The following is a 13,012-nucleotide window of genomic DNA, read 5'->3' on the forward strand; positions in this document are numbered from 1 at the left end:
TTTTTACTTCCATTATATACGTCACCTTTAGGTGGCATTATCTGCAGACATGGACTGAACTTCCATCGCTTTGCTGATGATACTCAGTTACAATATATTTGTCTTTAAAGCCAGAACAGGGGTTCTGGGGTGTTATTATCTGCTTGTTTTGCTGATATCAGTTGGTGGAGTACAGTGCTTTTTCATGTTGAATTCTTATAAAACAGAGGTAATTCTAATTGTCTCTCAGAACCAACTACAAAATGTTGGTTTACTTGATTTAAACTTCATCAGTCTCTCATCAGAACTAAAACTTGAATTTAGACATTTGGGAGTCATCTATCAATCTATCAATCGAGACTCATATTAGGAAAGTTCCTAAAGTATCCTTTTCTAATTTGAAAAATATAGCAAGACTTAATATTTCTGTACCTAATGATATTTCTGAGACTAATGCATGCCTTTGTTTCATCTAGAATTGATTATTGTAATGTACTTTTATCTAGTATCCCAAATCATGTGGTGTCTCGCTTATAACTCATTCAGAACACTTCCACTAAAATTCTGACTAAAACCAGAATAGATTAACATATTAGTCCTGTTTTGGCATATTTGTACTGGCTCCCTAATATTTATTTTTGTCCTTTATTAAATTCTAATTTTATGACATTTTGGTTTTAGACTCTTAATTGTTCTTTTTCCACAAACTAGCTTCGTTTTTGCAATTAGAACCACATTATTTATCTTAATCTTTTTTAAATTTCTGTTTTATCAAATTCTGTATTAGCCTTTTCACTTAATGGTTAATTGTCCATTTTCTCTGTGTGGGTAAAGCGCTTGCAGATCCTTTTGATGAAAGGTGCTATTAGAATGTGAACTGCTTCTGTTGTTGTAATAATAATAATAAATAATAATAATAATAATAATACTTCCAAATCATTTTCAAAATGTGTTTGAAACTTTGAAGAATCAATTCTTGTATTTTTAAAATTGACATCTCTATTAGGAGGTATAGGCTGATTTCAGTGACTTCAGAATCTGCAAGGCAATAGTTTCTTTTTGTATTATACCCCTCATGTTATTTATCTCCTGACCTAGATGTGTGGGGTATATGCAGGTCTCAAGGGCTCTGCTATTGAAAATCGCCAGACATTCCTCTAATGGCACACTGACTGATGTCCTCCAATACTCAATTTGCAGTCTTGCTTTATCAATCATGGCTGATGTCAATAGTTGCTCAAGTACTGTAAAAGTCTTAACATATTGAAAAAACCAAAGATGTTTGATTTTGCCTGTGATTGATGCTTAATTGAGCCAACCCCTAATTAAATATATAGATATGGCCACAAGTTTTGCATCACCCTATATAATTAAATTATTTTGCTTCATAAAGTCGTATGAAACCTGCTGATTAATGTGACTTTAACATATTGAATTGCATACCACTTTGTAGTTTTCCATATACTTCACAAAAAAACTGACAAAAAATTTACAATGTGATATTTTGAAATCTAATATGACATACTGTACTACTACTGGTACACTATTGCAATACTGTTTTGTTGTTTCAGTTCAATTCAGAACAATAAACTGAGAGCATACTTACATTAGCTTGTATGTGAGCAATGGAGAATATTTATGGTGTTGCATTATACACTTTGGGGAAATATATATTTTAGCATATCCTTTTATTTTACATTTCTATTTCTATACATACTGTATGTAATTAAGATAGCCTTGCAACAAAAGCACAAGCAATGCTTTCGATAATGAAGTTATTATACAGAATACAGTGATGCCATTTGGCAATGGTGGGAGAGTAACTGTGTTAATATAGTGGAGCCTGAATCAGCTTGAATGCTGAGGTTAAGTAGTGATCTCATCTATTGCACTTTGATATAGAGGTAGATGAGTACTACAATTGTATTACCAAACTAAAACAGGCTGACATTTTGGTAGATAGAGTTTCACAGAATATTGACTTTGATCTGTAAAACAATGATAAAATACGTCTGTGCTCCGTGAAGGCGTACGCTAACAGATGGTTTTACTGATCAAGTTTTGCCAATCAGACAGCACAGCTTTTCAGGTGAAGAGTCGTCAGGAAGCCACGGCAAGTAGCCAATGCAGCGGATTTGGCTTTTGAAGATTGCTCTGCTTCACGAAAACTGCACTGACAAACAACGTCATGTTCAATTCCCTGCAGTTGCTTATGGATAAAAAAAAAAAACTGTACATGTCTTACCTTAAGGAAGGAATCTAAGGATCCATTCTCCATGAATTCTGTTATGATCATTACTGGCTTGCCTGTAATAAAAAAAAATAAAATAAAAAATACAATAAAGAACTGTGATTTATCACACCTTGTGAAAAAGACTCAAATGGAAACAAGAGAACATGTCTGCAATTCATTTGTGAAAGCTTAAGACTACAAATGATAGAAATATTACAGGACAGCATAGAAGTGATTCTGAAGAGTGGTTAAAGTTTTAGTTTTTAAGCTTATAGGAAAGACTGAAATTTCTTGAACTGCTTTGTAATTGGAGTCTTATCTCATCCCCTGTGTTTTTATTGGTGTCAATAAAGTAATGAAAGACAACAGTAGAAGAATTCATACTTAAATTCTTAAATGTGTAAAACCATGGAAACCAGAAGTAATGTGTGTATCTAAATTACAAATATTCTTTTTTAATTGCGCAAGACACATTTAAGTTAAGCAATGTCATACATCTGGTAATCTGGCTACTAACAGGGACTTTAATATTGTTTAACTTAGACTATAAATAGTAAAAGCAATGTGCTGAAACATTACATCAATAAACAAAGACATGGATATATTTTACTACTGTACAAACTGACTTGCAATAAATCACTGACAGCGACAATAACTCCCCATTTGATTCAGTTAATGGCAACGGCATATTAAAATAAATAAATAAATAAAATACAAAAAAAAAAAAAAAAAACTAAATGCGCCTCATTTAATCCATCCTCTAACTTTTGCCTGTTATTCATTATGACAGGGTTTAATCAAAGCTTTCAATAAATGTCAAGAGATAATTAGAGCGAGCAATCCACCAAGGATATCTTTGTCCTGAAAAATCATGAATGTTAATGAGTTCCTGTTTAAGGGAAGAGGGGGGAGTCAAATGAAGGGTGCTTTTTGATGGATTGGAGCAATGGAAATAGCAGAGGCAGCAGTGGGGGATTCCTTCTGCCAATGGGAATACTGTTTACCCCATCTCAATATATGTCAGCTGCTACACATCATGCAGCCGAGCACCTGTGCTTACAAATGATTAAAATGCTCCCCAGATTTCACGCAGAGAAAACAGTGTCAATCATTCAATCAAGTGTGTCTCAGGTTGTCAACATAAACCACCGGAACAGATTTCTTGATTACCCTCACGAGCTTCAACACATTTCTTCAATTCTATACTTTTAACATGAATCTGCTCCACCCCTGCCCCCCCCCCCTTACTCAACTGCTAATCCTATGCATGAAACCAACAAACTGTGCAGAAGCCACTGAAGAAAATAATAATATAGTATATATAGGCAAAGGATGTCCTATCCTTCACACAAAACGATGAGCATGTTTATAGTAGAAAATCAGGTGATGGGAAACGGTTGGTGTAGTTAACTAATCCACTAGTCTTTCAAATCATACAACAACCACAAGATCACAAGATTGTGACACAGTTGATGGTCTTTGCTACAGAAAACTGCCATGATTTAATACATGGCAGGTGCATTGCTGGCAAACAAACCTTGCAGCTGTCTACAGTGTATCTGATTAATATATATATAATGAGTACAAATACTAGAAACCAAGCAGCATAGACAGATGTCTTCACAGAAAAAAGGAACGCATGTGTGCAATGAAGACATTGATTTGTGCACAGTATTTGCTGCCTGGCATGAGTCAAACAGTAATGAAAGTATGCTTGGATTCAAGCTACCCATTTGAGGAACTGATTCCCAAATTCTCTACATAATCTGCATGTAAACCAGAATTCAACTGCATATGTTCTGAAGCCATTTCCTTCGAATCCGAGTTTGCATGTAAACACTGTACATTTGTTCTTCTGATTTTAAAACACTCAATACAAAATATTCCTGTTCTGTTCCCTTCATGCATTCCCACTATGGCCTAATATTACAGCTCTATGGGTTTCAAAAAAACAGTTGGTGAATGTACTGGACATCTCATAATCAGTCTGAAGTTTGGTTTGCCACACCCTTAAGCCAGCACCACAGGATTGGATCTTACATCTGTTAATAAATGGAGGGTTTCATTCACCATGGTCATTGATTCATCACACTTCATGGTCACAAAATCAAAAGAAAACCACAGGGTGCCTTGACTGAAATTAGATTATGTTGGGCTTCCAGATATTATTTAATGGTACTTTGAACATCTAGCCTACTTAATATATAAAGAAAGATTCCAATTGCCCCCCCACCCCCTCTCCAGCTCAAAAACAACAGGACCCCCCTGACCACTCACTTTCTGTGCTATGAAAAGTAGAACCTTGAAAATCATATTTAGCATAAGTTTAATGTTAGACATTAAATGCTGGTGTTATATAAATGTTAGATCTCACCTCCAACACAGTTTTTCTCTTCCCTCACAAGATAGCTTTATTGTCAATTTGCTGTAGTAATAAAACCACGATTATTCTGTCCGCTTTACATTATCCTATATATCTCTATTTCACCTGGAAAAGCTGCAGGTTTACAGAGCGGTGTACAATGTTACAGCTACATTTTACATGAAGTAGCTGTCTGGGGCCGGGACTTGTAAATAAAGGCAATGTCAGCCATGATGAATTGGCCTCATTTCTTGAATCTGAAGCCGCTAATGCTATGAAGCGTGTTCGAGACGGGGGAGGTCAATAACCACGCAAAACCAGCACAGCAGGAACCGAGAGACTAGGCCTCAACAGCCTGAGTAAAGGCTGTTATACATCACCCAAATTAAATCACTATCTCACAGTGATAAATGCCCTCCCTCAGCACAAAAAAAAAAAAAAATCCAATTCCCTTTTACTTTTGTCTCATAGACTAATGTGACTGTCAGTCTTGCTTCAGTTAAGCGACCAAAGAGCACAAAGACTGAGCAGGCCTAATCTCTGATGTCAGCTCGTGACTGGTTTATCAAGGTGATGGATGGAAGACCCAATGCCTTTTAGCCTTACTAAAGGGGTGGTCTTAAACCTGGATCAGATGGCTCTGTAGACAATGGCCTGCATATGCCCAATTTATGCCCGACTTGTTTAGAAATAAAGTTGTTGCTATTATGAAACATAAAGTCTCAAAAATAGTTAACTGCAATTTATACTTTACAAAATAGACTTTACTGTAAGAGGCATCCGTCCATAAGTATGTGTGTAACATTTATTATAAATTTTTACATACATCTTTGTGAGATGCTTGTCTAATTCTGAAGAAACGTGATAAGGACATTCTTTGAGTTATTTAACATTTTAAATTGGAGGACATACAAATTTCCCTGTCTGTATGTGTATAACTTATTCCCAATTGAGATCAAACTTGGTTAGAGTATTATTTAGCACAAGATATTAGGTGCCTTGGATAGTATAGAGATGTATTTAGCGAGAAGGTAAGCTGTGGTGTTCTACTGATGACTATTTTTTTTTTATCTACTGTTGGTCTGTGATATACAAGTCACTGACATTCTTGTTAACTTAGTATAGGGACATTAATTTAATTAATTAAACATCAACATAAACCTACATTACTCACTAAATTAATTTAATATTTTCAGCAATATTGGCTGAAACTTCAAATGAAAAGCAGTCATCTTTGATCTTGTTCACAGTGATAAGTTACGTTGCATAACATTTGAAATCTGGACTCCAATTTCAACAAAACTACATTCAAAAGATTAGGATGTTTTTCTTCAGGCTACTGTCAAATCCAAGTCTAGTCCAGTCTTCTAAGTGAAAACTCTAGATCCAATTTTTCACTACATTTTTCATTACAATTTCCACACAAGGTATCTACCTAAATGTACCTTCAGTTGAAGAAACTCACTTCATAATGTTCATAGACAACATATGTCCCATCAAAAAGAAATCAGAAAATGTACGTGCTTAATTTAAGGCTTGAATGACAAATGCTATTCTATGCATTTTTGTTTATCCTTATTAGCTGGAGCCTCTCAGAAAGGCAGCTTAATGCAGACATGCTGTACCTTTGGACAGTCCTAGGGAAGGTAAATCTCACTTGGTAAGAATACAATTACCAGGAGGATTCATATCCCACAGAATGCAATGAGAATATTGTCACGTAAAAGAAAAACAGGTCTCAAAAAAGGAAAAACCAGGCTCCCGAGATGCGTCCTATAGCCTGGAGGTCGCCGGTTCGAGTCCAGGCTATTCCACTGCTAACTGTGGACGGGAGTTCCCAAGGGAGCGACGCACAATTGGCCGAGCGCCGCCCGAGTGGACGGGGGTGTCCTCAGTTCACCGCGCACCAACGACCCCTGTAGACTGGTTGGGCGCCTCCAGGCCTGCCTGTAAGCTGCCCAGAGCTGCGTGGTTCTCCGAAACTATAGCTCTGAGGTAGCTGCATGGCAGCTCTGCAGAGTGAAAAGAAGCGGACAGCTGATGGCACGCGCTTTGGAGGACGCATGTGTCCGTCTCCGTCTCTCCCAAGTCAGAGCAGGGGTGGCAGAGGTGAGCCGGGTTGAAATAAAAAAAGAGAGAATTGGTCTTTCCAAATTGGGGAGAAAATGAGAAAAAATAAATTGCCATTTCCAAATTAAAAATAAATAAATAAATACATTTTTAAAAAAAAATTAAAAAACAAGTATCACAGTACTGTTTATACATAACTAAACAGACTCACAGTTTAAGTTCTCCAGTAAATATATTCTGTTTAATGAATTGTTTTAAGTATCACTGATCTACATGGATAATCGCATTGTGGAATTGGAGCCAGATAAAATGTTCAATATGGATTAGCTGAGCAATTTACAGTTTACGCCTTGATAGATAATCCTAATCTTTCAGAATTGTGGTCCATGGTTTAAAATCAATGCGTGACTGTCGGCGAGTAATTACAGTCACATATATTTAATAAACCTGTGCAAAATGTGACCAAGGGGTTAACAAGATAACTGATAGCTAGTTATCCCTTGGTCACCACTATAAGAACCTGGAGCTTTTGCTGCACAGGGTGAAGTGTTCAAGAGTAGAGAATGGGAGTAAGAGGAGGTAACAATTATTAAAATAAACATTTGCTACGTGTGCTGGTTTTGAACCAGCACGATACTTATTTTAGTTATTTTCTTGTCTGTCTATTTGGTTTGGTCAATGCGTCATTTTGTTTTGTGAGTCTTTTGTTTTGTTTAAAACCTTTTATTTAATAAAAGAAAAAAAATGAGCACATTTGCGCCTCGCCCCGTAATACTGCCTGTGTGTTCCATTCATTTCCTAGCCTGACGTCACCACCAGTCATCCTGGTCATGCCCCCCCACCCCCGAGAGCTGGCTGAACTGCTAAGGTGATGATTTATGACAGCTTATAGTCAGTGGTCAGAAGGAGGCACCCTGGACTAGACACATTGCAAAGTGGAGGCAGGGGAGGGGGAGGACCAAACGACAAGGAGGCATGGGCAAAGGGCTTTGTATAGGAACATTCTGATTGCGTAAGTGAGCCTCCTTTCAGAAACACCCATAGTTTCCATTAAATATTTGTTATTACAGCAGTACAACAGGGATCTGTCAGAAACTTTACCTGTCTAATCAAAAGTGATCATTTTAGCTGTACGCTAGCCATGTCAAATAGCATTTATAATTGAAGGAATCCTACAGGCATTCAGTAACCACAATGAAGCAGACACAGATTTCATTCATGGTATCCTGTGAAACAATCACACAGTTGTAAACTTGTTTTTTTGTTTTTTCTCTTTTTTATCTCAAAATTGCACTAAAAAGGCACGTCAATCTAAGCATTGAAAACAAACAAAACAAATACATGAACATGTATTAACTGCAAAACATTCCCTTTAAAGTATTACCTACCAAAGAAATACGGCTTGACTAAAGGCCAGCTCCTTGATGATTTCATTATGGAAATGCGCTTTTATTCAATGCTTCATGTTATCAAATTGATGTATGTCTGAAACTAACATGCTCTATGTATACCACCTAATTATTCAGAAAGCACCAATACTGAAAATGTGTTTAAAACTGGCCTGCAGAACAGCTATATAAAATACAGCAATCAAACCAAAGCGTGCCACTGATTTTTAGTGTGATTGTGATGGGTGTGCATGTGAGGGTGTCTGTTTACAATATCTGTGAAATAAGCTGTCAACTAACAAATTCTATGTGAATATGTTTCAAATAAGTATACATTTTTGATATTTGCCTTAAAAAGACTGATCTACCAATCTGATCTTTTGCATCAAATTGAAAATCTACGTTAGTAAAAGCGAACGGAAACAACACAGTATGTACATGCCTTTACATCATTTCATTTCACATTTGTAGAAAGTTAGAAATTACTACTGTTAATGAAAAAAATAGGTTATTGGTGCTTAAAAAGATCATCGAATTTAAAATGCAAATTCTTGGCAGAATATGTGAATGTACACTATACACTATGCATGGATTTGAAACAAGTTCAACATGGATGATAGTTACACAATGTAAATATCCGTACAATGTAAATATCAATAAATCACCTAAAGGTAAATCACCATAATGATGTATTTGTCTTGCAACAAAATGTAATTAATTATTTTTTTATATAAGTTTGTATTTATCCATTCATCCTAAAAACATATACCAGAACAATTTTATATACAAAAACACTGAGGCCCAAATTTATAAAGGGGAAAAACCGACCGCAAAATCCCATGCAATATGCGTCTTCAGTACGGCTGCACTCATCGTCAAAATAACAACCTATTTTATAAGACTAATTAGGTAAAGCAGGCGATTCCGCAATCAACCAATTTAAATACCCCTCACTGCAATTAGCAATGGAGAATTACACACCAATAAACAAAAGGTTTGGGTCAACCCTGCTTGTGTAGGCTACACATTCCAAAAGAAAATGAATGGCACACAAAGACCTCAGCCTGGTACTAGCCATGGTGATGAGGATGCTCAGAAGAGAAAACTGAAATTTATCAATATGGAATTGGAGATTTTGGTACAAGCAGTACTTGTAACACATGACGATCACCAGACAAATGAATAAAATATGGAATGTGGGGTGGCTTCTTAATAAACAAATGTACCTCTTCAGAGTTTGTAGTAGGTTGCTTATACATTACAACGCCTCATTCAGTTACTGTGCTTCGCATATTACTTCAACTTCTTATTTCGTATAGAATAATTCCAGGCATATAGACTTTTCAAACTTCAGAAACAATAAGTTTTATTTACTTACATCAACGGCAGTCAAACGGATGGATAACCCTTCCATTGTTGTACAGCAATATGTTCAGCAACACTACATCTGCATACAAACAGTCTTCAGTTTAACTGCAACATATCTTCTTAAAGTCTTATGCAGTTACAACTCTTCTATTTCTTATGTTTGTTTGTATTTCTTACTCTATGTATGATGTATGAAGCATATCTGAATGTTATATATGGTCGAAAAACTACAAACTCTAGTGACAAACTAACTGCGTCATCTGTCCCTTTTTTCACCGTTTTCTTTCCAACTCGAATTTAACAGTACTGCCTGAACCAGTACTGTTAAATACCAAAATGCCATATTACAAAAAATACATTATGTAGACATTACTGAAATAATGGTGGAGGATGAGCCCTTGTATATGAGACTTTTTTTTGTGTGCCTCGGAAAATCGCTCCATCTTTTCTTAATCTCCACCATTCTTTTAATAATGCGTGCACTCCAAGACCTTTTTAGATGCTTCTAAGAATCTTTTTTTTTTTTTTTTTTTTTTTTACACAGATTCTATATTCTCTATTTGCAGACTTTCTGTTTTGTCATGTAAGCTGTGAAACATGTACTGAAAACTGGAATTTGCAAAACAATATGGTACCGGTATAATAAACCGTAATTTACAAACTGACTTTATCAGAAGGGTTAAAAAATGAGCTCTTTGCAAAATATTATTAAATGTTTCTTTGTCTTTGAAAACAATATCTCCATCTTGCTGCAGTCAAGTCTTCCACCTTGCCTCTTATATAGCCTACTGTCTGACTGCAGCAAATTAGCGCCTGCTTTTCAGAGTTCTTAAAATAATCACACAGATACGAGGCCAACAATTACCGGCAGCTTTAAAAAATTAGACAGAAAATTTAATAGACCTCATTTGCAAAATCTCCTCCCAATTTTAGCAGTTTCGTTCAGAAATGCCCCAGAATTACATATGCATATACAGAATTACATATGCATCAAGGGCTAAAGCGCACAGAGACATTGCCCTCGCAAATCACGTGTTAATTGCGTGTTTATACCATTGAGTGTATTTTATAAATTCCATGCAAGAATTCAGAACCCTCAGCGTCCGTTTTATGGTTTTAAAACATGCGCAATCCTTTTATAAATTTGGGCCTGACTGTCCAATATAAGTGTACTTTCTTTACCATTGACACAATCCACTCCTAAACTCCTTTAAATTTCACATCTGTGGAGGCATGGCCTTGAACTGAGAAGGCTATCCTTCTTATTGCCTGCGTTTCTGATTTAAAAAAAAAAAAGAGAATAAAATAAGTCGATTTATTTTTCTTTACTTATGCCAGAATACAGCTGTAACCTGGAATCAGGCTGTAATTTTCAAATTTTAAGAGCCAATTTCTGGCACCACTAACCTCGGTGTCAATTGAGTATTGATTTTCCAATCTGTGTTAAACCAGCTAGCAGAAAATAGATGTGTTATATCCTGGGTCTGTGTTTTAACAGCAGTTTATTCGCAATTGTGTTAAATTATCTCATTCCCTGGTAAAATTGCTTTTTTCAGAACTAATCCCTTGATTTATTGAATGTGAATGCAGTGTCTAAGAGTCATCGAACTCAAGGTCTGGCCTGGTCTGTAGCATTTCTATAAAACACATATTGAAATAGAAATACCCCAATGACATCATAGTTTTGCCAAGTAGAAAAGAGTACCAGAATACAGCTTTAAGTGTTCATTTTAAGAACATTTAATTAGTACTTCATAAACTGTAAGCCAAAATAACGTTTCTATTTACATAACTAATAGCATATGTGCAACTCTGGGTTTTTTTCATTAGAACTTTATCTTTAGCTTGCAAGGTTATTATTTTTTAATCAAGCATAAATGCATGTAATTGAATGACTGCCTGTCAGAGTTAGAGTATTTTCAGTAAAATATGTGACTGTACAGCAGAACTTGTGGAAAATACCTTATTTACCAATTTTGTTAAAAATAGAGTAATCAGTTTCTAGTCATGGGATGTTTTATTTTAGTAGTAGCTGGTATCTTTTCTAGTAATGTTACTCTGAATACAAACACCAAAGAGAATAATTGAGATATCAGTGACCAGAAGAATATTGGTATATGTGTAGTATGTTAATAGTTGCAGATCCAGATTGATCTGATGGACTAAACCAACCATCAGACAACCTACAGATAAACCAACAGATGGATAGATAACAGGTAACATATATATATATACACACACACACACACACACACACACACACACACACACACACATACATATACTGATATATACTATGTAATACCGAATTACAAATGGTACATTGAAATTTCATTCTGTTTGATATTGTATTTTTAAACACTGAAACTCAGAATCAATTATTGTGAGGTAACATTAGTTTTATGTTGGGAAATATTATATTATATAATTTAAGAAAAATAACATAAACTGAAATATCTTGCTTGCATTAGTATTCAACCCCTGTGCTGTGGAAGCTCCCAGTTTGCACCGATGAAAGGAATTGCCCTAACGAGGACAAAATTACCTTACCATTGGCCTCCACCTGTGAATCATTAAAGTTGCTGTCACATTTTATGGATAAAAACCCCACTGTTGAAGGATCATTGGTAAGGCTGTGAATCTGAAGGAAAATGAAGACCAAAGAGCATTCTATAGAAGTTAGAGATAAAGTAATACAAATGCATAGATTAGGGAAAGGGTACAAAATAATATCCAAGTGTTTGGATATCCCAGTGAGCACAGTTGGATCAATAATCAGGAAATGAAAGCTGCATCACACCACCCAGGCACTGTCAAGAAAAGGCCGTCCCTCAAAACTCAGCGCTCAAACAAGAAGGAGACTTGTCAAGACATATCAAGAGCTCTGCATAACACTGGCCTATATGGGAGGGTGGCATGAAAGAAGCCATTACTCAAAAAGCACCATCTGAAAGCACGTCTGGAGTTTGCCAGAAAGCATGAGAGTGACCCAGCTGCGATGTGGGAAAAGGTTTTGTGGTCAGATGAGACCAAGATAGAGCTTTTTGGCCAAAACTCAAAGTGCTATGTGTGGCGCAAACCTAACACTGCCCATGCCTCAACACACACCATCCCTACAGTGAAGTATGGTGGTGGCAGCATCATGCTGTGGGGATGCTTCTCATCAGCAGGGACTGGGCATCTTGTTACAATTGATGGAAGAATGGATGGAGCAAAATACAGGAAAATACTGCAAGAGAATCTGCTTCAGTCCGCTAAAAAACTGAAGCTTGGGAGGAAATTCACCTTTCAGCAGGACAATGATCCCAAGCACAAGGCCAAAGCAACATTGGAGTAGCTCAAGAACAAAAAGGTGAATGTTCTACAGTGGCCCAGTCAAAATCCTGATCTCAATCCCATTGAGAATCTGTGGCACTATTTGAAAATTGCGGTCCACAAGCATCGTCCAACCAATCTGAACAACCTGGAAATATATTTTTCTTAAATATACTTCCCAACATAAAACCAATGTCACCTTAAAGTAATTGATTTTGAGTTTAAGTGTTTTAAAATAAAATATCGAACAGATCAAAATTTCAATGTACCATTTGTAATTCAGTAATATGAGAGAAT

General features: G+C 36.1%; 1 protein-coding gene across 1 annotated transcript in view; it reads right to left on the bottom strand.

Moving 5' to 3' along the window:
* LOC121327322 (ephrin type-A receptor 3-like) overlaps positions 1-13,012 on the bottom strand; it is a 150,526-nt gene that overhangs the window by 15,329 nt on the left and 122,185 nt on the right. The window contains exon 12 of the mRNA XM_041271280.1: positions 2,225-2,286. Coding sequence (XP_041127214.1) covers positions 2,225-2,286 — 62 coding nt within the window. The remainder of the gene's footprint in view (positions 1-2,224; positions 2,287-13,012) is intronic.

The sequence above is a fragment of the Polyodon spathula genome, chromosome 14 (assembly GCF_017654505.1).
Source record: "Polyodon spathula isolate WHYD16114869_AA chromosome 14, ASM1765450v1, whole genome shotgun sequence".
NCBI lineage: Eukaryota > Metazoa > Chordata > Actinopteri > Acipenseriformes > Polyodontidae > Polyodon > Polyodon spathula.